The sequence below is a fragment of the Parasteatoda tepidariorum genome, chromosome 5 (assembly GCF_043381705.1).
Source record: "Parasteatoda tepidariorum isolate YZ-2023 chromosome 5, CAS_Ptep_4.0, whole genome shotgun sequence".
In the NCBI taxonomy this organism is placed as follows: domain Eukaryota; kingdom Metazoa; phylum Arthropoda; class Arachnida; order Araneae; family Theridiidae; genus Parasteatoda; species Parasteatoda tepidariorum.
In genome coordinates this window covers 13,266,688-13,292,102 of record NC_092208.1, presented here as the reverse complement: position 1 = coordinate 13,292,102, position 25,415 = coordinate 13,266,688, and the positions used below count along the sequence as shown (strand labels likewise).

Sequence of the window (25,415 nt, the reverse complement as noted above, 5' to 3'; positions counted from 1 at the left end):
TTAAACTTGTTTTGTTGTATATTTAGTTTTTACAAAGGCTATTTGTTATCTAACTCAATTCTTAAAAGAGTGTGAATTTACTTTGGAAACAAAAATAGCCATATTTCATACTAAAGATAAATTTTATATTCAACTTGCCTATTGAATACTAATCTATTCATGTTAACACATTAAAAAATTTATGATCTAACAATTCACATTCCTCCTTTGTAAGTATTCAGTATGCATCTTTTGTTGGTTATTTTTATTCAATTCCTACTATATTAGTTCACACTATATCTTGTTCAAATTTTCAATTGTTAATAAAATACTTTTTATTTATCCTCTCAAGTTCAAATGGAATTTTCTGATTGGTTAAGCGTTGGTCGTTTTTTATTTATTTATTTTTTTTTTAAATTTTACTGTGAGAGATTCAGTTTTATCAGTGATACTTTCTAACTAATACAACATCGGTGATAATTTCTAACTTATTCTCGTTGAACAAAAAAATAGTTTATTATGCAAATTTATTATTTTATTTTTGCTGTGTTTAGGCCTGGTTTCTTAGGACAGGACGCCGTCAGCTGGAAATCAGCGCTAACCTCTGATTGGTCCATTTGTGAGTTTGATAGTATAGGTCATCGAACGCTCATCTTGAACTACAATTGCCGTCCAACTCAACTGTAATTGGATTACAACGTGACGTTAACCACAGAAGCAACAGCGGACAACATCCAACAGTACATTAAAATCAGCCAAGATTTTGACATTAAACATAGTTTCTTAATTAAACATAGCACTCTTCATTTAGCTCAGCTATAATGTGTTTTTTCATTATTTGTGCTCTAAGACACTGGTCGACAATAACAAAATCAATTCAAATTCAAAATAAATATTTGTTAACGCATGCGCAATGAGAGATAATGTCTGCGTTCGACCGACTGCGCACGCTGAGTTGACAAAAAAGTATTTTTTTGGCGTCAGCTCTACGTCATCTTTCTGCTGACGCCCAGATAAGGCGCTAGTTCTAAGTAACCAGTATTTTGATGGCGTCAGCGGGACGTTGACGTCCCGCTGACGCCCAGATAAGGCGCTTGTCCAAAGAAACCAGACCTTTAGATTCAATAAAGAACATTACGTGGTAGCGTGCGTGGTTCTTTTAGAGTTGTCTTATACTACGTGCCTTTTTTTTTCATTCCTTCCACTACTTCACACTCTTCCTATATATATTTATATAACTTGTTCAAAATGTGAATCGTTGATAACATACTTTTTGTTCATCTATTCTAGTTCAAATGCATTTTTTTAAACTTGTAGTGGATGACTCTTGATGTTAATACAGTTTTTTCAAATATTCATTCATTAATTAAATTTAATTAATTAATTTTAGTTTTATATGGAAGCAAAAAATTTTAATTATTTAATAAAAAGTAACTAAAATAAAAAAAAATTTTTGACATAAGCAGGAATTGACTTCAAAAAAAAGTTTTTTATATTGTTTATGTACACATTGAAATCAAAATTATACACCTACATGATTATTCCTTTCTCATTCACCCACTTCACTTTACATTGCTGTCAGAGAATCGAGGGAATTACTTTGTTTAACTTCAAACAAGAAAGCTCTGCTATTGCAGCAGCTGCACGTTTATAGTATTTTTTTTCCTTCAATAAATTTATAGGTCCATTTAATAATATTTACTACACACATAATTTTGGTATCCTCTTGTCAGAGCTGTTTCCATTAAAAATTGCTTTGAAGGTTCAAATTATCCTAAATTGCAAAAGACTAGCAACTACATGGTGCGTAGCGTTTTTAAAAAGTTCTAACAGTTGCTTATTTTTGGTTTTTGAAAGCCCTTAAGGGGATTTTTTTTTATTGGGTGTTCATAAAATGGGCCTAATTTTCTCTTTTCAAAACGTATTATGCAAAAGCGCGGTTTTCACATTGTTTTATTAAGCGATTTCACAATTCATTCAAATGCAATCCACTGCAGTGTACTGTCGGTACGTAGGGTGTTTACGTACATGTTGGATGAAATACTTGCGGATTCTTGCTTAGCTGGGTTCAGTGAGATTCTTGCATGCTCTTGTACAACTTTGTTTTTCTCTTACTGATTCGGAATATTTAATATTGTCACTTTTATTAACTGTTACTTTGCTTAGATTTATTTAAATTGTGCTTTAAGGAGGCGTTTCATTCAATTGTTGATTTAAAATTTGTACCGTTTAGGTGTGATTCTTTTTCAAGTTTATAGTACTTTTAAATTGTGGTAAAAAGTTATACTTTTGTCTTTTCATTAAAAGGCCTCGGGCCACTCTTAGTTTTGGTTAAATCCACTAACAACAGAAAAGCTCCTTTGTGTTTGCAGGCAGTGTGTCCCCTGATGAAGTACTGTTCTGCAAACACACATTTATATAATATATTTTATTTTTAATTACTAAAAATTTATGTCTTATTTCTAGTTTATCAGAAACTAGTTATTTTAACATGATCATGTAAAGTCTTTGAAAATTAATTTGCATTATGTTGATGTATGTAGGGCTTAAAAGGTGCTTATTTTTTGTTCAATGATTTGACTATGCACTCTGTAACGAAGATTGGCTAATTTCTAGCTTCTGAAACTGTCTTGGAGCCGAACGAAAATGCAAACTTTGGGAAAAAATCAAATTCAAACTTGAATTTTAAAAAAAAAATTTATTTTGAAATAGTAGAAAATGCCGATTTGTATGCTATTTAAAATTCAGTCTTAGAACATAAAGAAATAGGACTAGGGATAAGTCTCAAAGTAATTTCAACTTTTAGTAAACAAACTGTTTTGATTGAATTAATGTGCATAATTTAAAATAAAAAACTGAATGTGTAAACATTAAACTGCTAGAAATTCCATTGCTGGGCAATATCAGGAATGGCATAACTTTAAATTGCATCAACAATCATTGTAATAAATTATCTTGAGATATGCCTTTTTAAGAATCCGGGAATAAATAAAAATAATTGTTGATTGTATTCAAAATTGTTATGTTTTAAAACAAACCTCTTTAAAAACAATTTGTTTCAAATTAAATAATTTTCTCCAGAGTTGTAAATTAATGTAACTTGTAAAAGGTTACATAAAAAAAACTAAAAAACAGTTAGAAACATTCATTAGTGTTAAACTGATTTACCTGCTTGGAAAGAATTTTTAGAAGGAAAAAAGGACATTTAATGTTAGAGAATATTTAGTCTAATATAACAAAACATTCACTCCAAAAGAAAGGAAATATTACTTTTTGTACTTAGTTGTGACTTATGAAAAAAAGAAAAATTTTCAGATGAGTCATTCTTCAAGTTAGTTGAACTCACTGGAATTTAATGTAAAACAAAATTGCTGCAATAATTGTATAAGCGAACTCAATGCTAATCATCACGGTTTTGTTCCATCTGCAAGGCAAAACACCTACACTCTCTTACACAGAAAATTTTATAAGAAACATACTCTTAAAGAAGCATTAAAATCTCAATACCTCATAAGAGTGTTCGTCGATATCCAAACATCATCTGACTTATCTTTTTCTCTTAGCAGAGGTAATAAAATCATTCCAGAACAGTGTTTTGCTTCCCACAAGTATTTTATATATAAAAAATGCATTTCGTAATAGATTAATAGTGTATAAAATACTTGACATGGGGAGTATGTAATCGTTTATATCTACTGTATTGGCTAATAGATTAAATATAAAAGTAAACAATATAGTGGTAAGTTTAATTGAGAAGTTTTATGAAAATCAAGGATATTAGAGATAATGTGAAGTTGGTTTATTGTGAAGAATATTTTAAATTAAAGCAAATGGGAGTAGATACATGGTTCAGATGCAGAGCCGGATTATACCTTTCGTAGGCACAGAGCCGGGTTATACCTTTCGTTGGCCCTAGGCATAGCCGTTTTTGGGCCCTCCCCTCCTTCCCCCACTCCTCCCCTCTTTTCAAAATATATGCTAAAATTTTCTTGCATATTTTTTTTTACATTCTTATTAATATGGATTTTAATTTACAAATTTGTTTATCGAACTTTATCTGCAATACCGACATACTGCCGATATTGCAGTTGATATCGACAATACCATTATGATTAGTTCGATCGATAACAATGTTAAAGATAAACTTGAATACTTTTCCTAACGTTCACATTGCATTAAGAATATATTTGTCGATTCTTGGATCAAATGCAGAAGGAGAAAGATCTTTCTCCAGATTAAAATTGATAAAAAATTATTTGCGCTCAACAATGATCGTTTAGCATCGCTCGCACTATTGAATACGACATTTTGCGTAGTCTTGGAATTCGACAGCTAATATAAGATTTCGTTGAATCCAAAAATCGCGAAAAAGTAATATATTAGATCATAAGATTCTGCAAAATAATTTATTACCGAAAAATATTATATTTTTATATGTATCTTCATAATTTTGTGCAAAATACACTTGTTGTTTTTAAAGCTAAATTATTTTTGTCAACAAATTTTTTTCTCCCAAGTTTTTCGTAGGCCCCTGAATTTCGTAGACCCTAGGCACGTGCCTAGTGTGCCTATAGGTTAATCCGGCCCTGTTCAGATGCCAGCGAAAGAACTGCCTAACTTAGATGAATCGAAAGACAACGGGGAAAAAATAGCTTAAATAAAAGATGAGACAAAAAATCTCTAATGGAGGAGCTTTATGAATAGACGAATCTAAATTGCGTAGACTGTGTTTTTCATAACTGTGTTTTTAAAGTACTCCTCTTAGAATTGTTTTTTATGCATCATCTCATCCTCAAATAAGATTTCAAAGTCAGATTCTAAAAGTACTCCTTTTAGAATAGTTCCTCATGCATCTTCTGATAACTTCTTTACAAAGGGACGGACAGATAAAATTACTTATAACTCTAAAATTAATGACTGTTACTTATAGAACTGCTTGTGTTATATTTATTGCAATAAGAATTATCCATTAGCCTCTGTTGTAGTTTTTCAAGATGTGTATGGATGATTGTTTCTAGAGACATCGAATCTGCACAGAAACTTCAGCAATTGTTAAATATGTTCACAGTTGTAGAATGAGTTCATAAATGAACTTTTCTAGTTCACTGAAAGAATACTTTTTGTTCATTTTTGAGTGTGACACTCTTAGGATGAAATGGTTACATTTAAAGGACTTGTTTTCGTTTACAAAATTGACTGTAACCAGAACTCTAGTTACACCAAAAGAACCATACTTTTTTTAATTGCCAAATTGTATGACCCAGTTGGTCTTCTTGGACCAATCATTAGCAAATTTAATTCTTTATGCAATCATTATAATTACATAAACTTGGTTGGGAAGATCCTTTGCCCCAAGCCCTTACAAAGAGTTGGCGTGATTTAGTCTCTTTAAAGGACATAGAAAGAATCAAAATTTCCCCCGTTGGATTTTAGTAGATAACCCAACAGGCAAAATTTTTTAATATCTTTCTGAAGCTGCATGTAGAGCAGTTATATATATTCAATGTATGCTATCAAATAAATCAGTTACTGTAAAATTAGTTACTATCAAGTCTCTGAATTATATGGTTGAATTATATTCTTGCTGATCAACTTAAAACGAAGGTTAAGCAATCTTTGAACATCCCCCTTGATGAAATAATGTACACTGATTCAACTATTTCTTTAGCTTGGATTTGGAACCACCGCATCAACTAAAGAAGTTTGTTGGAATTATACTACAGTCAAGCAGAAACAAGCTGTTTTATCAAAATGCAACCCGGCAGATTCAGAAGAATGCTTCCAAATGAGCTTGTTGACCACAAACTTTGGCATGGATCTACTTTTCTGAAAGAACTTGTTCCCTTTGAACTAACAATGTGGTAAATGATCCTTCAGCAGAAACAGAGTTTTTGTGTGAAGTAAAAGACACTAACACTCAGAACTTATTTGCTCTAAATCTGAGTTTACTTAATTTCAAAAAATTATCTATAATTATAGAAAATTAACCAATGTATTTAGTTTCATCCTTGGGTTTATAGGTAATTTGGAAAAACAAATCAGGTGAATTGACTACAGAAGAATTGTATACCAGTGAGTTAAAGCTAATTTCTTTTATTCAAAAGGAAAACTTGGAACAGGATTGTGAAAGGTTAAGCACCTTTCAACAGGTAACCAATTCCAATTTTTCTCTGTTTTTTTATTGAAATAAGTGTTATTCGTGTTGGAGGTAGGTTCAGAAGGTGACCTAGAAATCATACTATCACCAATTTAATTTTGCTGGATATTCATGAAAGGAACAGGCACTCGGACACTTTTACATTGAACTAGACAGTCGTTTTGGCCCAATAGAAGCAAGAACTTAGCGAGAAGTATCATTCATAGTTGTGTAATTTGTGCGAAATCTTATCCTCAGTTTTCAGAGCAAGAAATGGAGGATTTGTAGTTCGTTCGGCACTTGGCTCCTCCTCGGGCGCAGAGAGGTAAAACATCTCCGTGCTTAAAAATGAGACAACTCTTAATGCGTGCCGAACTCAAGCAGTGAATTCCTTTTCAGTAATTTACTTCGCTTTCTCATCTGCATTATACCTTTCGTTACTCTAGCTAATTAAATTTATTTTACATTTAAAAACTGCTGTTTTCGCAGCAAAAGGGACAAACTATGCACTCAAAAGAGAGAAATATCAAATTTATGAAATATTTAATGTTAAAAAAAATTCACATAAAGATTGCAAAATAAATTTTTTTGTCATACGATCGGCAAATGACAACCTTGTTCAGGATTGCTCACATTCTTCTCCCAAAAATAGCGAAACAGTATCTTCGGATACCACGTGTTAACTCCTGGTGAACAAACTAAACCTGCCAAAAGATGCACTCCATTTCTATTTACTATTACAGGAATTGATTTATGTAGCCCTTATCAAATTAAAAGAAAAAAAAATATCTATAGTAAAAAATTTACATTTCAATTTTTATTTGCTTTGTAACTTGTGCAGTTCATTTTCAAATCGTTTGCAATTTTTATTTTTTTCTAACTCGTGCAGTTAATTTTGAAATAAGTTCAGATTTAGCATCTGATTCCTTCATACCTGTTTTAAAATTATTTATGTCACAAAAAAAGGTAAAGTTTCTATTTTTGCAGACAATGACTGTAATTTTATAGGTTCAAACAATGAACTTAAACTAGCAAGTAAACCAAAAACTTTTTTGACAAATTATCTTAGTATTTCCATTCTATGTCAGAGATCTCCACTTTTCGAAGGCCTGGGGGAGGCTGGTGTGAAATAGTTTAAATTTCATCTTTCATCCGCAAGAGAATGTTTGTCTGGGGGCAAATAAAGAATAAGCAATAATCCCAGGACATTTAACTGGAAGACCAATTTTGTCCCAACTTAATCTATCATATAACTAAAATTGTCCAATGTGTCTGGCAAAGGTAGTATTAAGACTCTCTTAATTATTTGCAGCAGAAGAATAAATGGTTTTTCCATAAACAGTGTGATGTTGTAATAGTTAAGGAAGATTATCCAATTAACAATTGGCTGTTGGGAAAAATTAAAAAATTGTTTTATGGAAAAGATAATAATGCTAGAATTTATCTTGTGAGAACCAAAAATGGAATAGTAGTAGATCTATTAACAAAATTGGTTGTATTACCAGTTTCAACTGAGTAAGAATTAGTTTTAAACTTTTTATTTTATTAAGCGAATTGCACTTTTGTAATTTAAAATAATTTCCATAAATATAATTGGTTAATATATATAATTGGTATGTTATTATTTCGTTATTAGACATTTTTATGCAATGTCTTGCGAATCTAACAGACCACATGCACTGTAAGGTGGTGTATATTAGATATGAAAAATATATGCTTGTGTTTATCACTCTTCGCTTAGTTTTCAGTGAATCAAGGATATTATTTTGAATTTCAAACAAGGAAGTTAAATTTTTCATTGCTTACTGCAGCTGCATTATTTTTTTTTGTTCCTTTTAACAAATGTATAGTAAAAATGAAACAGTTCACTTAACATACACATGGCAATAATTATTTATCTAAATTTGCAAATGAATAAAGTGCTATCTAAATCAGATAGCATTTAAAGTAGATGAAGGCAACTGATAACATCAAAACAGATTAAATTGGAGGTTTTCAACTCCTTCTACTATGATTTGGCAGATGTATCGATTTTGTTCTCTACTTGATGAAATAATAATTTGCATCCCCAATGTAAATTCCTTTTCATTATTAATAAGGATTCAATTCCATATTAAGTGCATGGTCTTTACAGATACCTGTAGATATAGAATTTAGCTAGAAAGAAATTTTCGGACACTTGATGTTAATTAAAAAAATTTATTATTGTTCCATATCTGTAACTGTCGTTTCTTGCATAATATCACCGATATCAATTTGATATTCATCTTGTTTAAGTCCAGATTCTATGAGTCCTTTGGCTCTTAAATACCCATTCCACTGAGAAGGAACACTTTTAAACTTATTTATCTTTTTCTTTATCTGAGCAGGTGTGGCTTGATAATAGTTTTTTGTATCCCTGGCCATAGCCTGAAAAGAAAAATTCATTTGAAAATAAAGGCAGTGAAGTTTTTAATCTTGTAAGTATTAAATAACATTTAAATAAAATAAACTAAGTAATAAAAGAACATTTACAGTACATGCTTAAACTCAAAATCACGACGACATGTTAACGAAGAATTCCTATGGTTGTGCCAACTCCTGAACAGATTGAATGAAGTTGTGAAGACATTCACGCCCATGACTAAGGCATACTTCAACAGGATTATGGATAATTTTAAACCTTTAATTATGCACCTTGCTTAGAGTTACAGCATTGCAAAACTAACATGTAGAGGATAGAATTTAACAGGCATGTGTGTCCTCATTGCAGTCTCTCAGGTTAATGTTGCCGAGAAAGAGTGCAAATATTTTGAAACTATAATCAGCAACAATAGATGCAGATAATGCAAGCGAAGGTAGTAATTCTAATTGTCAATGCAGAAGGTCAATAAATAACCAAGTACCAGAAGAATCTAATAGTGAGGAGTCAGAAAAAGACATAAGCCGAGTAGATCGGAATGCCGAATCTGATGGACAGGGTAATAGCGCTTGCAACGAATTGCAGGAAATCGGGAAATAACCAAGGGTGACAAAGATGAAGCTACCTTAAAAGTTCCTCCAACTTCACAGCCTCTAGAGACACATGATTATTTTTAATCTGGGAGTGAGGAAACTTTTTAAAAACTCCTAAGAATAAACGTAAATTGCAAATTATTTTTAGAGAAATACAAGGGGTGATCAAATGAAAAGGTACGAAACGACGTAAAAACTTAACAATTAAATATTTGCATATTCCGGTATGGGAGAACGTAGAGAGACATGTCGGGATGCGATTGGAGTCTCTGACTGGGATCGGAGCATGCGCTGGTGCCCGCATGAGCAGAGGCTCTTATCAAAAGCGGCGTCCAAATGATGTGGCAGTCCGTAGGAGGACCGGATGTCGTTCGCATTGCAAAATTCGACAATTGAGGATCCGATTTCCTTGAGCACAGAAAAACCATTACCTCCAATGTGTACTGTGAGACACTTTGACGCCTACGCAGGTCCATCAAGAACAAAAGACCGGGCTGCTCACGTAGGGTGTGGCTCTGCTCCACGATAACGCGCGTCTCTAGACTCACACATATGGAACTGGCCAAGTATAAGTGGGAGACGTTGGACCATCCGCCCTACAATCCGGACTAGTCGCCCTGCGATTTCCATGTGTTTGGTCCACTGAAGTAACACCTGAAAGGGAAGCTCTTCAATTCGGACGACATACTCAAGGACGCTGTGAAGGACTGGGTCTCGTCAAGACCCCAGGAACAAGGAATCCTGCGGCTTGTTCATCAGTGGGATTGCTGTGCACAGGCCTATGGTGTATATTTTGAATAAAGTCTACATTTGTACCCACCGTGTTGTTTCGTACCTTTTCATTTGATCACCCCTTGTAAGTAATTTGAATATGTTTGGTAAGCACCTCTAGTTCCCTTGTTTGCTTTTTTTAATAAAATAAAAAAATCTATTTAAATTCATTAAATTTTGAACCTTATTTTAAGCTAAGTATGCATAATATAATGCAATAAAATGTATAGATGTACTATTTTTAAGCCAGTGTGTGCAAAAACATTTTTGGCACCCCCTACCATTAAGGATAATAATAAATATGAAAGAGTACAAAAATGCAGTACTAACTTCTTATATAATGTACTTTCAGTTTTACATAATTATAGAGATAAATATGTACAGAATGCAGAAACTTGTGGTTCAAAGGGGTGATCTCAAATATGCTAATTAATAAATGTAGATATTTTAAGTTACTAAATCAGTCAAAAAATCTTGCTCCCATTTTGTATTTTACCTTACAAAATTGCATTTTTAAAGATATGGAAAAACTTTATACCCTACAATTTTTAAAAAATTCTAGAGATGCAACGAAGTATGCAAGGAATAAGATTAACATTAAGAGGACCAAACTACGGGGAATATAATTTCCCAGATTCGGATTTCTGACCCCCTCGAAAAAAAGGTATGTTAATCTAGAGAAAATGTGCTTTTGTGTCTGATTTCGTAACTTAAAATATCTGCACTAATCAATTAGCATACTTGAGATCACCCTCTCGAACCCTTATTTTGTTTACATTCTGAACATGAAATAAATGCATTACTCTCAAAAATTAATCATAAATAATTTTTAGAAGGAAAGCTAAGATGGAATGAAATAATTGTTTTACTCTTCCAACAAACTTTATAGAAATTGAAAGAAATTAATTTCATTGTTAATTAAATAATCCCAAGAAACTGAACTGATAATACTGATTAACAAAAATATGCCCACATTTTCTGGATGTACAAAACATGTGGACTGTTATTTCCAATTATTTAAAGCAAATGAAGTTTTTAATCAATTAGTTGTTTAATTTTATATAACTTTTACAGACTAAAAAAATAGTAAAATAAAATAGTGTGGAAAATGACGTTTTCCTTACATTAAATTTAAATAAGAGTTTGGTTTTAATAATTAATTATGCTATGCATTATCCACGCCATCTAGAGTAGAAAATTTAAAAGCCAGAATAATAAAAACCAATTGTTTCTTAAGTAAAATATCTGAAAAAAAGCATTTTGAATATCATCCATATTCGCAAACTTTTTGTAGTGATCCCAATATATGGTAATCTGTCAGGCAGATATGGTAGGCGATAGCACTCCCTTGCTTATTTGTAATTTTTTCAGGAATTATCATATAAATTCAACGAATGAAGGTACTTCAGCCACCTATAATAATTGCCTGACCTCATTCAATCAGATTTCCATATTTTCTAATAACTGACATTTTAAAAATGTCTGCTCTTGATATTTGCTCAAAACTACAATTGATGTTCATAAACATGGCTTTTAAATTTTGCAGGCTTGATAACAAAAGGTTTCTGATAACCTAGATATTTGAATTTTTGATATAAACAAAAACTTATTAAAATATATTTTGTAATTTGATGAAACATAAACAACATTGCTTTCTNCACCTTGCTTAGAGTTACAGCATTGCAAAACTGACATGTAGAGGATAGAATTTAACAGGCATGTGTGTCCTCATTACAGTCTCTCAGGTTAATGTTGCCGAGAAAGAGTGCAAATATTTCGAAACTATAATCAGCAACAATAGATGCAGATAATGCAAGCGAAGGATGCTGCAACAATATGTCAATAAATAACCAAGTACCAGAAAAAGACATAAGCCGAGTAGATCGGAATGCTGAATCTGATGGACAGTGTAATTGCGCTTGCAACGAATAACCAAGCATGACAAAGATGAAGCTACCTTAAAAGTTCCTCCAACTTCACAGCCTCTTTAGAGACACATGATTATTTTCAATCTGGGAGTGAAGAAACTTTTTAAAAACTTTTAAGAATAAACGTTATTTTTAGAGAAATAAGTAATTTGAATATGTTTGCACGGTTGCCACTCAAATCTGGAAAAAAAATTCCCTGTACATGTTATAGCAATATATTACAAGGAAACAACAATTACTGTGCTCTTGTGTGAGCTATATTAGACTAACTATATTTATTAGTTTTAATAGCTGGGAAAAGAGCTGAACATACTTAAATAATGCTATGGTAAATGAAATAGTTTGGTATAACTGAAATATCATCACCCCCTACCATTAAGGATAATAATAAATATGAAAAGAGTACAAAAATGCAGTAGTAACTACTTATATAATGTACTTTCAGTTCTACATAATTATAGTGATAAATATATACAGAATGCAGAAACTTGTGGTTCAAAGGGGTGTTTTCAAATATGCTAATTAATAAAGTAGATATTTTAAGTTACTAAATCAGTCACAAAATCTTGCTCCCATTTTGTATTTTACCTTACAAAATTGCATTTTTAAAGATACGGAAAAAAATTTATACCCTACAATTCTAAAATTTTTTAGACTAAAATCAAATAATAAATATTAAGTTTTGTTTTCAGTAGAATTATCTGTGCATGCAAACATTTTTCAATTATCTTAAAAAATTCTAGCGATGCAAAGAATAAGATTAATATTAAGAGGACCAAACTACTGGGAATATAATTTCCCAGATTCGGATTTCTGACCCCCTCGAAAAAAAGGTATGTTGATCCAGAGAAAATGTGCTTTTGTGTCTGATTTCGTAACTTAAAATATCTGCACTAATCAATTAGCATATTTGAGATCACCCTTTCGAACCCTTATTTTGTTTACATTCTGAACATGAAATAAATGCATTACTCTCAAAAAATTAATCATTAAGTATAAATAATTTTTAGAAGGTAAGCTAAGATGGAATGAAATAATTGTTATACTCTTCCAACAAACTTGAGAGAAATAATTTTCATTGTTAATTAAATAATCCCAAGAAACTGAACTGATATTACTGATTAACAAATTTTTTTAATTAAATCTACACTTCTCGAATGCTTAAAAATATGCCCACATTTTCTGGATGTACAAAGCATGTGGACTGTTATTTCCAATTTTTTAAAGCAAATGAAGTTTTTAATCAATTAGTTGTTTAATTTTATATAACTTTTACAGACTAAAAAAATAGTGTGGAAAATGACGTTTTCCTTACATTAAATTTAAATAGAGTTAACTAGTTTTAATAATTAATTATGCTATGCATTATCCACGCCATCTAGAGTAGAAAATTAAAATGCCAGAATAATAAAAACTAATTGTTTTTTTAGTAAAATATCTGAAAAAAAGCATTTTGAATATCATCCATATTCGCTAACTTTTTGACACACAGAAAATTTTGTAGTGATCACAATATATGGTAATCTGATGGTGCAATGGTAGGCGTTAGAACTCCCTTGCTTATTTGTAATTTTTTCAGGGATTGTTTTGCACAGCGCAGTCTTGAATTATCATATAAAATTCAACGAATAAAGGTACTTCAGCCACCTATTATAATTGCCTGACCTCACTCAATCAGATTTCCATATTTTCTAAGAACTGACATTTTAAAAATGTCTGCTCTTGATATTTGCTCCAAAATATTGCTTTTAAATTTTGCAGGCTTGATAACAAGAGGTTTCTGATAACCTAGATATTTACATCTTTGATATAAACAAAAACTTATTAAAATATATTTTGTAATTTGATGAAACATAAACAACATTGCTTTCCGATATATAATGTTTAAAACTGAAGTAAATATTTAACGCTTTAAAATATTTAGTTTTGCTTTCTTACTGTTTTATTTGAATACTAACTAAAATATCAATCTAATCACTTAATTTTTTAAAAAAGCAGATTTCTGCAATTTTTTTTTTTTAAAGTAGTTCAGAATTTTGCCGCCTTAAAAGGGTTTTCTTCAAGAAACATTAAAGGTAACTCAATAGCCATCTGTATTTGCAGATCACAAATTATCACACAGCAGGATGTCCCTGACATTGATAAAAAGAGATAAAACAAAGAATCCTACATGGTTTATTAGGCTCTTTGCAGTCGCTTACCAAGCTTACACCTCAGGCTGGTCCTGATTCTAACGCTTATTCATCTATTGGCAAGGCAAAAATATACGAACAGGAACAGAAGTAAAGATGACGCAACAATAAATTGACTGAAGTCATTGCCACATAAGCCCTCCCCGTTGTAAAATAAGCAATCCAAATTTAGTCAATAATTGTATTTTGAGCTGTGATAGCTCAGAGGTTAGAGCCTTCGCTTTCCAATACGGTCAACTTGGTTTGAATCCCAGTGATGGCTGGCTCTGCACCCGGCTTGCACTGACCACAGTGCTGACATAAAACATCCTAAGGGGTAGACGGATCATGGCTTATAGTCTCCTTGTCGTCAGTCTAACCGCTTTCCTCATGTAACGCAAATGCCGGTTAGTTCCCTCAAAAAGTCCTCCACCAAGGCAAATTTCGCCTACTACTTGGTCCAAGAGTTCCCTTGTATTCAGAATTGGGTTCAAAATTACAAAGCTGCGAAGTTGAACATTAGTAGTGGTAAACCCAAAATTGGGCCAGCATTTCAAGGACGGTTATAAAATAATTGTATTTAAAACATAATTATGTCACACTCCAAAGTCACAAAAAAACTCAACTATTTGGCATTGTTGTATTTAACTAATTTTCGAGGTTAACACGCTCGCTGCCACTGGCGCGTCAGAGCTGCATCTCCTGGTATACTAACAACATGCTAGCGCATCTATTATGAGTTATATGCTCTGTGTATGGTGTGGCTTTGGGAGTTGAACGGAGAGGTTGTTTCAGCACGTTAGTGAAGCATTATTTTTTTATTTTTTGTGGTTGGTATTCAAAACTTTTGTTTGAATTTTTTTATGTGTGTGACTGCCAATATCTGTATATTGTGCTTATTACTTGTAAACATTTCCAGCGTTGTTTCATAAATGGTACTACATATACTTGAATGGTATTTAATTTTATTTCTTTTAAGCTGCTATTTTATGCAATATGCCAGTAATTTCTGAGAATATTGATCAGGCGCGCTGGAGCGTCAGTGGCACTCACGAAGATAGTTTGAGTCTGTCTGCCACTGACGCTCCAGAGCGTCGGGGAACAAACACTCTTTAAACAGGAAAATAATATGTTTCTTCGTTTTTCTGGTCTTCCTAGTAAAATATAAGGAACACTTAAACCATTGAAACCCTGTTTTGTAATACGGCTTCTGAGGAAGGAAATATCATTTTTAGCGGCAGCGAATGTGTTAATGGAAACCTCACGAAAATAGTTTTTTAATGATAATTTTTTATATTCTCTTCTATTTTTTAATTTTTTATTTTGAATGCTATGCATCTTTTTACAATTTTTTCACAACATACTGTTAATAATATACACTTCTAACAATACAACATGGAACTAAAAAGAACCTGCATTAACAACACTTTTATATTTGTGCTGCTATAGCCTTGACTAAAATGATAATTTTAAACTTACCCCATAATCATCACCATATTTTTCAATCATATATACACAAAATTTCATAGGTTCTGTAGGGAGTTTCATTGTTTTTGGTCGGGGAGCATTTGCTTCAGCTTCTAAATCTAAAATCAGAATAAAGAAATGTAAATTTGAAGTTAAAATTGCATAATGGAATAAAATCAAACAACTTTAAAAATCCTTTTTCAGAATACTCTTGTTTGTCAATTGGATTTTCTTAATCATTACATTCATAACCCTCATTCCAATATATTAAATTTTTAAGTTTTAATATTTCTGTACTAATTTCTAGCCAGATTTTCACCTTTTCTGAAAACTCTGACATTACAATCAAAAATTGTTTTTAAAACTATTACAGACTAGAACATTACGGCAGTGGGAAATTTCTTTGAATGTAATATTTTTATGAATTATTATATTAGATCAGTCTTGGAAATTAATAGCCGTACATTGTTTAAGACAAATAAACTACAAAACTAAATTTAAAAAAAATAAATGAATTTAAGATTTAGATTACAAAAGATTAAGATTACAGAAATGCCACTGCAGTTTTGGGAAGGGAAAAAAAAAGGTGATTGATAACATAAAACTCCAAAAACATGTTTTCCAAATCACATTTAAAACAATAATTGCAAATTAAACTTAATAAACATAACTATTTAAGGAAAAGTATCACTCTTTTTTAATACAATTATGTATTTTTTTTAAAAATCGTAAACACTCTGGTTAACTCTTTAAAAGAATTTGGAGATTAAATTTTTGAAACAAATAATCCTCATGCAAGATTTAGGTTTCAATTTATAAAATTAGTAAGTAAATGAAACCAGATTCTCCCTTATTATTTTTTTTTATTTTGTTACTCAATCTTTTTCTTTTGAATATTATTTAAAAGTCCTACATCATGCACAATCACTATTGTACAATTTGGTCTCCTAGTATAACATATCAAGTTTTTGTAATTTTACACTCCTTAACTATCAGGATTGGCATTTAAGCCACTTTATTTTTCTTTTAAAAAAAATTTTATTTCAAATATTCTTAATTATTATATTCAATTAGTAAAATTAATATGTAGTTAGTGTCAATAATGAAGGAAGACTTTTCCTAAACAGAGTAACTTAATTTTTTCTTTCTTTATGTTTTCTTAACTAAACTAATATATTTTTATTGGATATCAAATTGAGAAATTGTCTCCTAACCTTTAACATTTATTAGCAGGTTGACCTTGAAAAAACCATTATATTATTTATTCAATTATTAGATTTCACTAACTAAGACTGTTTTAGAAATAAATATTAAATATTTTAGCTATGATATTGTTTGTAAATATAAGCACAAATACAGTTTATAAGATGCTTTGGTTGTTAAATGTAAAAAAAAAAAATCTGATGTTAATGAAAAAAATCTGATGGTTTTTGTAAAAAAAAAATTTACATTTTTGCTAAGATCCTTGGAGGTTAAGAACACAGTAGAAGAGTAGCACATTTGAATTTAATTCACAAAAAAAAAAAAAAATTCTTTGACATTAGGAATCTTAACTGGTAAGTATTTATTAACAATAACAGTTTAACTATAAAAGTATCAAGAAAATTACCATTAACGACCTCCATTTTTTTGGCCTTCCTCTTTACCTAAAAGAAACACATAATCAGAATAGTTTAATTTACAATTTTGGTAAACAAATATGTAGAATGTAATGATGCTTCATATAAATTTTGCATTTCTTCATCAGGGTGCGCAGCCAGATTTTTCAACAAAAAACAAGCACTTTTTAAGCACTCAAAAAATATTTTTTATCACTTTCCAAAAACAAAAAAAATTCATAATTAGGATCTCTGCAGTAATAAAAAAAAAAATATCTATCGTTTAAAGTTCTTAATTTATGAGCATAAAATCAATAAAATTCAAAAAAATATTGTGAAAATCATGTTTGATTGTAATTTAGAACGACAATCGACACGGCAAAGGAAAAAATCTGTTTTTAAAAGATAGAAAATGAAGCACTTTTTACAAACTCCAAATAAAAAAAGTACTTTTAAGAGCTTTTAAAAAAGGCAAATCAAAAATAAGCGCTTTTTAAAAACGCTACGCACCCTGATTATTCTGTTGATACAGTGAAAGGCTTTGCGGCATTTTAAATGACTATCTAATGCAAATTTTACTCTTGAAAAAAATAATCATAATGTCAAATTTATATTGATAAAGGGATGTTGTTAATACATACAAAAATCAGGAATTTAGAACATAAACCTAAAATAGGGACATTGAACAAAAGATCTTATTTTGATTGAAATAATTATTACATTTTTTTTTAATTTAATGAGTCTATTTTAAAATATGAAACCTCTTAAATAAAATGAAACAATAAAAATAAATAATAGAGTGAAAAATGTTTCATTTTTTTCAAAACTATAACTGACTTGAATAGAATTATTCTTAGTTATATATTTATATGCTTTAGCATACATTTATATGTACAGTCAAACTTCAATGAGATTATTCCCATATCTTTCGTTTTCTCACATGAATCTTGTTTTAGCGGTCCCATTGAAAATGGTATGTTCATAATGATAACACTAGTTTTTGAAACCAGCAGATTACTGCATGAATCGTCTAGAGCAGGGGTTTCCAACTTACATGAGGTCGGGGCCGCCATTAAAAACACCAGTCGAATGGTGGGCCGCAACTTTATCAAAATTTTATATGGCACTCTTTTATGTTTGAAGAAACATTAAATATTACTGTCAGATTTTTATCAAGTTATACAAAACAAAAGTATTGAATTACAAATTAAAATAAGTAGATTTTTAAAAATATTTAATTGTATGGTAAAAAATTCTGGCTACAATAACTTTAATGTGCTCCTATGTATTCAACAATTAATGTGCAATGGATATCAAATTGTAAAGACATAAAATGTAAAAGTATTTAAAACCCATAAAGATTTTCCTCGAAAATTGTCCGCAAAAAAAGGGCAACTAATATATTTAGGTTCGAGGGCCACAAAAAAAGGCTTCAAGGGCAGGATGGGGCCCACGGGCCGTCAGTTGGAAATCACTGGTCTAGAAATTCTACTGACATTTAAAAAAAAATATTGTTGCTACTTCACTACGATAAAAAGCTGTATCTAATGGATGTTAATGAAAAAAATGAGATTTTGCAACAGTTTGCGGAAAAGGTTGATTAAAATGTGGAAACTTATGGTTTAATGAAATGGTTGCTGAAGAAGTTCAAAGTGATACTGAAAAGACAACAAAACGGATCCACAACCGGTCCAAACACTTGCAGTTGGCTCCGAAAGCCATTGAAATAATGAGAATTTTTCTATACTCATGAAAACTTACAGAAAATGGACAGCAACCAGTCTCCAATATTGAAGTTTATTGTTAAAGATAAGAAAAAAAGAAGGTTTAAAAGAAGGCTTCCAAATATTTTAAATAAATAAATTTATTCATCCTTGCATAAACAAATTTTTTTTTCCATTAAAATTTTACTAATTTTCACATCCATAACTTTTTCTTACATTTTCTTGTCATAATTCAATATTTTAACACGTATTCATTAATTTACCATATTAATCGTCTGCAATGAATGATACCTCGAGGAAGAATTTAGGATGTACCGGTATGTTTCAAATATAATAAATTAGCGCTTGTAAAATAATAGACTAAAGAAATTCACAATTAAAAATCATTATAGTTTTTACAGCAGCTAAAATTGCAGAGTTGTTCTTTTCCGCATGCAATATTCTTAAAAGTTACAGAGAACAAAATGTCAGGCAGAAGTCAAAGGTCAGTACCCTTTTGAAGTAACTGCAAATAATGCACACCTTACAGAAACTGTACAACTGATTGAAGAATTAGCGTCAGAAGGGAGAAAAAAACACAGAAACTTATTGTCTATCCTTGAAAATCGGAATTAATAATCTATTAATTTAAAAATTTATTTTTAAAACTAACTTCTTAATCCCCAATCTTATCTAAATTTTTGAAAAAAAGCATAACATTTAAAGAAAATTCTAAATTTTTAGTAAAAAATTAGAATTTTCATAAATAAAGCTGAATCTTGAGGAAAAGCAATGGTTTAGTTTTTTGGGTAAGGTTAGAATCTTAGGTGTGAAAGATGTAGAAATTAAATTAAAATAGATTTGCAAGCATTAGGGGAAAAATAGGGCACTAGAAAAATTATTGACAAAATTACAGAACGTCTCAAAATATGGAATGATCCCCAGAAGTCAAGATCAGTAATTGAGAAGCGGTGTTGAATGATTTTATCAGAACTATAGAGTGATTAGAATTCCAACTATGGAGCAATGATAGATAGTTTACAGGGGTCTGTCCAGGCCGAATTTACTACCGTTTAGCGGTACCTTCACAAATTCAACTTTAGGAAAAATGGTAGTTTCTCAAATTCAACTTTAGGAAAAATGGTAGTTTCACAAATTCAACTCTAGGGAAAACGGTAGTTTCACAGAATACTTTTTCTTAAACTTTTATTTTTGTATCCCTTAAGAAACGATAAATCCATATTTTTGTGTTGATTTTTTAATATAATTTTTAATTTTTTCACAAATTCTGTCTAAATTTTCACAAAATAGGTACCTCTCAGAAAAACCTAGACAGACCCCTGGTTTATTATCCTGATTTTGAACAGATGCTTCATGTTTTGTAAATCAAAGATGAAGCATATGTGCAGTCTGCCCAATATGCTTAAGACCACACTGAGAGGACATTTAATAAATATCCAGCCCAGCTTCATTCGTATACCAATATGTACAGTTTTTAACCTCACTTATGTGTTTAAGATGAACCAGTTACTACATTTTACTTGTGATTTTTAAAAAAAAAAGGATATTATTTTGCCTAGTCTAATAGTCAATACAAAATAATTTGATTTGCGTTAAAAAAAGGGCAGAAAATATCAATTAATGAGCTGTAATTGAATATACAGTACATCTCTTGTGAAGACATTGAGTCCAAAGAAACAAATGCAGTTTAGTTCACTGCACTACCCTTGTGGCAGAATTCCTTTGGGCTTTCTGCGAAAAACTTCCCTAGCACTAATATATATATTATGATTTAAGATACTTTTAATTATAACAATTACTAAATTAAAGTAACAGAAACTTTGTGTTTTACAAAAAAAAAGTATAGAATGAAAATGTATAAAAAAATTTTAATTGTAAAAGTAATATTTTTAATTCTAATATTATAGGCAAATATTCTCACATTTTGTAGGCGGAAAAATGCACCAATTATTTCCTCTTTCGAATTTTTCAAATATAATTACACAAATTAAAATTTGTAAATAAATTAAACGATAAATTACAAATCGTAAACAAATTAAACGATAATAAATTAAAATTCGTAAATATATTAAACGATAATATATTAAAAATCTTAAACAATAATAAATTAAAATTGGTATATAAATGAAAAATCCTAAGACCCATGCAGTAACAAAATGAAGATCACGAATCCCTCAAATAAGACTCTTTAAAAAAAGGTACTCAAATAAGTGTATGTAAAATTTGGTGTCCTTTAAAGAAAAAAAAATGAAAGAAAGAATATTTTTTTCTAAATAAACTTGTTAACTTTCGCGATTTCTGAATTTTAAATTATCAGGGGTCTGTTTAGGTTTTTCTGAGAGGTACGTATTTTGTGAAAATTTAGACATAATTTGTGAAAAGTAAAAATTATAATTAAAAATATGGATTCATCGTTTCTTACAAGACACAAAAATAAAATTTTAAGAAAAAGTATTTTGTGCAAAAGGTCGAATTTGTGAAGGTATCACTAAACGGTAGTAAATATGGCTTGAAAAGACCCCCGATTATTAATTTGAAATTCTAGCTAAAGCCAATCATTACTGATGCCTTTTTTTAGTTTAAATCTCAAATGAGAATTAAAAAAATCATGATTATTTCTTTCCTCTCTGATGCACAAGAAAGACATCTTTGAAAAAAATTCTGCAGAAAAAAAAAATCTTTTTCGAAAAATTATGCAGAAAGGAAAACCAAAAATTTTCCCTTCTCAAATGAAAAATCTTTCTGCTAAAACTCTGTAACATTCAGTGACAATGTTGCCGTGTCGCCGTAAATGTGCTACGGAGTGCACTACATTACCTTTTTCAGAACATTACACTCGCTACAAGCGGGATTAAAAAACCTTAACAAGCTAGATAAAAATATCTCTATGGATACCCTCACAATATTGGACACTCCATCATTAAAAATTACATCGAATTTCATAGAATTGAATAAATTAACTAATAGAAAACTAAAATGGACACATAAATTAATAGAAATTTTGAAGCAATTACCTTTGTACCAATTGTTTTATTGGGATCTTCAGAAAGCCCAAATTCTTCCATATTTTTATAATAGCTTTTCTTTCCATCCCAGGCTTCTTGCAATTGTTTACTAGAAAAATAATACAATTTAGAGTAAAATATTGTTTTCATTTTAAAAAGCAGTAAATTTTTGGTAAGAGAGAAGCATTCAACTTAGTTTTAACATAATACAGTTTCCGAATAATGTCCGCATATTCTTATTGGCCAAAAAATCACATAACCGGTATAGTGCGGCTTTCAGGAGAACTCCTCCAAGGGAAGAAAATGTTTAACGAACAGAATACAAAATGTGGAAGATTTGAGTCTCACCGTGAGAAACGGGCCGTAAATTCAGAAGAGTTGGCCGTTATGTGAAACAGTAACTAAGAGGCAGAAATTTTTACACAAAAAAATTTGGCTAAAGGTATAAAAAACTATACAAGTTCCTATACAAAATTGTGTTTTTCACTTATAAGAGTAAAGTTAAACAGTTAGAGTAGAGTAGAGTTAAGTAAAACAGTTTCCCGTTAACTGGGGCATGCAAAGCCTGGAAATTTAAATAAACAGCTTGTTAAAAAGGTACTACAATCCAACAAGAGAGAAATGGATAATGCTTTTCGTAAAGCCTGCACATCAGGAAAACAACATAGGTTGTCATTCCGGAAGAATCCTCAATAGCATGCAAAAGATATTAGTGAGATTATTCATTTCGGCCTAGGGAACAAGACAGTTTTCGCTATTATATATGTTTCACAGATGATTTCTCTAAACACAGAAAATTTTATTTTCTGAAGTATAAGTTAGGAACTGTTGTGAAGTTTGAAAAATTTTGTTCAGTTTTTCAGAATTTAACATAAAATGCATTCAATGCAGTTTTAAGTAATGGTGGACAGGTGTATATAAACGAAGATTTAAAGAATAATTTTTAAAAAAATCAGGGCAGAGTTTTGTTGCAATATCCCTTATACACTGCAACCCTGTGGCAGTATCGCAGCAACATTGTTGCACAACATTACAAAGTTCTTGCAGAAAGACTTTTCTTTTGAAAAGTAAGAGCAAAAAATTTCTTCTTTTCTACAGAAATTTATATATAGGTATTTGAATAATGTATTCAGATAAATTTTTGATGAGCTCAATTTACACTGATAGCATCGTAAATAGATGTATTGTTTCAATTGTATTTTTGGCAGTTATTGACATTGATTTTCCCATAGTTTTTAAATATCCCGACATTTTACAAACAATATGGAAAATTCAAATCGTGTATTTGAGTATTTACTTTTTAAGGCAATAGTTCAATCGAATTATAGGCAGTTATTACTATTGATTTCTCTATAGTTTTAAAATTTGATATTTTTCATACCATATTATTTATTACAACAACCTAATCTCAAAACAAAACACGTATTTGAGAAGTTTGATTTGTGTGATTTCGTTGTTGATCTTTTTTTTTTAGCAATTACTACTAACGATTTCACTAATTTTAATAATTTTATAATGTGATCATTATTTACAAAATGCAAAGGAAATAATCTGTGCGTCTCCCCCCCCCCTGTAATGTGAGGGGATATTTCCGTATTGTGAGCTGTCTCGCCAACTACAATTGCCAAGATACCAAATAGATTTGAAACTAGCGAATTTTTAAAAAAAAAAAACATGTAGATGTTTGCCTATGGGTGGCTACGAGTTATACCTTACGAGATGGTCACTTTCTGTGATGTTTTATTTCTTTTTTTAGTTTCCCACAGGCCACAGCCCTGAAGTTTCCAAAACTTGGCGATTTTTCTGCCACAGATCACGATACGGAAATCTCCACAAATACGAGAATATCACTCGTAATATAAGAGTGAAAAAATTATTACATGTTCAGTTTTAAAAAGTTATCTAGTTTTTTCTTGTAAACACAGCGCTTTAGTTATTTTAAATTAGTAACATATATGTTTGTTATTATTAAAAGTATCTTGTAGAAAGATATTTGTGATAGAGAGTTCTGTTGCAGATAGCTCGAAAAAATTCTGTCACAGGGAGACACAGAGTATGCTGCCTTTAGTGAGGCTATCAAGGACATGATGTGACTTAAATAACTATTTGAAGACATAGCCTCACTAAAAGAAATCATTTCATTAAAAATAGACAATGCAAGTGTTGTTCGCTTGACTAAAAATCTTGAATATCAACAAAGAACCAAATACATAGTTGCAAGGTAAACTTTCTACGTGATAGTGTTTTAAATTTTTAATGCTGTCTGGAACATATTTCTGGCAATGAACAACTTGCTGATATTTTTACAAAATTATTGTTGAAACTCTAAGAACTGCTCTTGGTGTTATGAATCTCTCTGTATTAGGTACATAAAATGAGTTTAGAAAGTATTAATATTATGACCTCATTATCGATAGTTTTGGTTCTTTAAATAGTAAATAATTAAAGAATTTTCTTTTTCATCGTTTAAGTGTAAGATCAATCTCTGTTAAGTTTGATATTACCTTTTTTATATATATATAACATCGCACACAGAAGTTCAGGATAAACTTTTTCCCTAATAAGTTATGTTAAATAGACTCTTATTAATAAAATTGCAAATAATTATAATTTTAAAAAAATTAATAATAAAAAAACTTGTCATACCATTTTACTTTCGGCATCGTAATAAGCTTTTGGTGTAATCTCTTCACATTCCGTTTATAGTTATACCTCTTCTTTCGCCTTCTGCTAACACCACTTGCTTTACCCATTTTAAATTTAATTAAAATTCAAAAATATAACTATTGAAATCCTACGGAGATTATTAGTTACAACTTCTAGCGATTTACACTCACACGTTTATCGTCAGTACTTTGTTTTGATGCCATTTGTCTAGAAATTGGATTTATAATAATAATAGTGGTTACAGTCAAGCTCATTTTCAATTTTTACAAAACTAGCAATGTGAGCTATAAGCCAGTTGCTTAATTAGAACTGATTGGTCCAAATCTATTTCTGATACCTTCGCAACCGATAACTGAAAAAATTATTGCTCAAATAATGTGATTTCTATCATGAATTAGATAATTAATAATTCTAACTAATTTCATTTCAATCATGAATTTTTTTAATTCATACTTTTTCCCTTTAAATGAGTGTCTTTCGTCAGCAATAACTATACATAACATCGTAACTTTTCAGTCCAAATAGGAAGTTTTCTATTCCAGATTAAAAAGCGGTTTCTACTTACTTGGCATTGAGGCAGGAATGACTTGCATGAAAAAATCTATTTCCTTATATTACTTTAGATATCACTAGTTTTCTATGTATTATTTAATTCCATGCATTATTAAATTAGTTTTCATAGGTAAGCACATAAAAATTAAGTCTAATCTAGCTATGGCAACATTTCGCATGCTTTAACGTTTTGCGTGTGGAGAGTGATAGGAAGAAATAAGTACGTTAATTTCTGTCTTGATACGTTAATTTCTGTCTGAAAGAAGGCGTCGTGAAAATTTTTAAAATATTTTTAACAATTAGATGCAGAAAATATTAAGAAATTGAAAATTTTTCGTAGTAGTTTCCTATGCAATTGTAAAGAGAAGGGCCAAATGTATGGAACAAGTCTGATCCCCAGTTTATTATGTAACATTCATTACG

At 30.5% G+C, this 25,415-nt stretch overlaps 1 protein-coding gene across 1 annotated transcript; it reads right to left on the bottom strand.

Annotated features, from left to right (window-relative positions):
- Positions 1 to 8,298: 8,298 nt before the first annotated feature.
- On the bottom strand, positions 8,299 to 24,670 carry LOC107454054 (nucleolar protein 16). The gene is made up of 5 exons (XM_016071108.3): positions 24,420 to 24,670; positions 21,783 to 21,882; positions 17,056 to 17,092; positions 15,459 to 15,565; positions 8,299 to 8,524 (listed from the first exon to the last, which is right to left on the bottom strand). The coding sequence occupies exons 1-5, from the start codon at positions 24,524 to 24,526 to the stop codon at positions 8,318 to 8,320; spliced, it is 558 nt and encodes a 185-aa protein (XP_015926594.1). The 5' UTR covers positions 24,527 to 24,670; the 3' UTR covers positions 8,299 to 8,317.
- Positions 24,671 to 25,415: the final 745 nt, after the last annotated feature.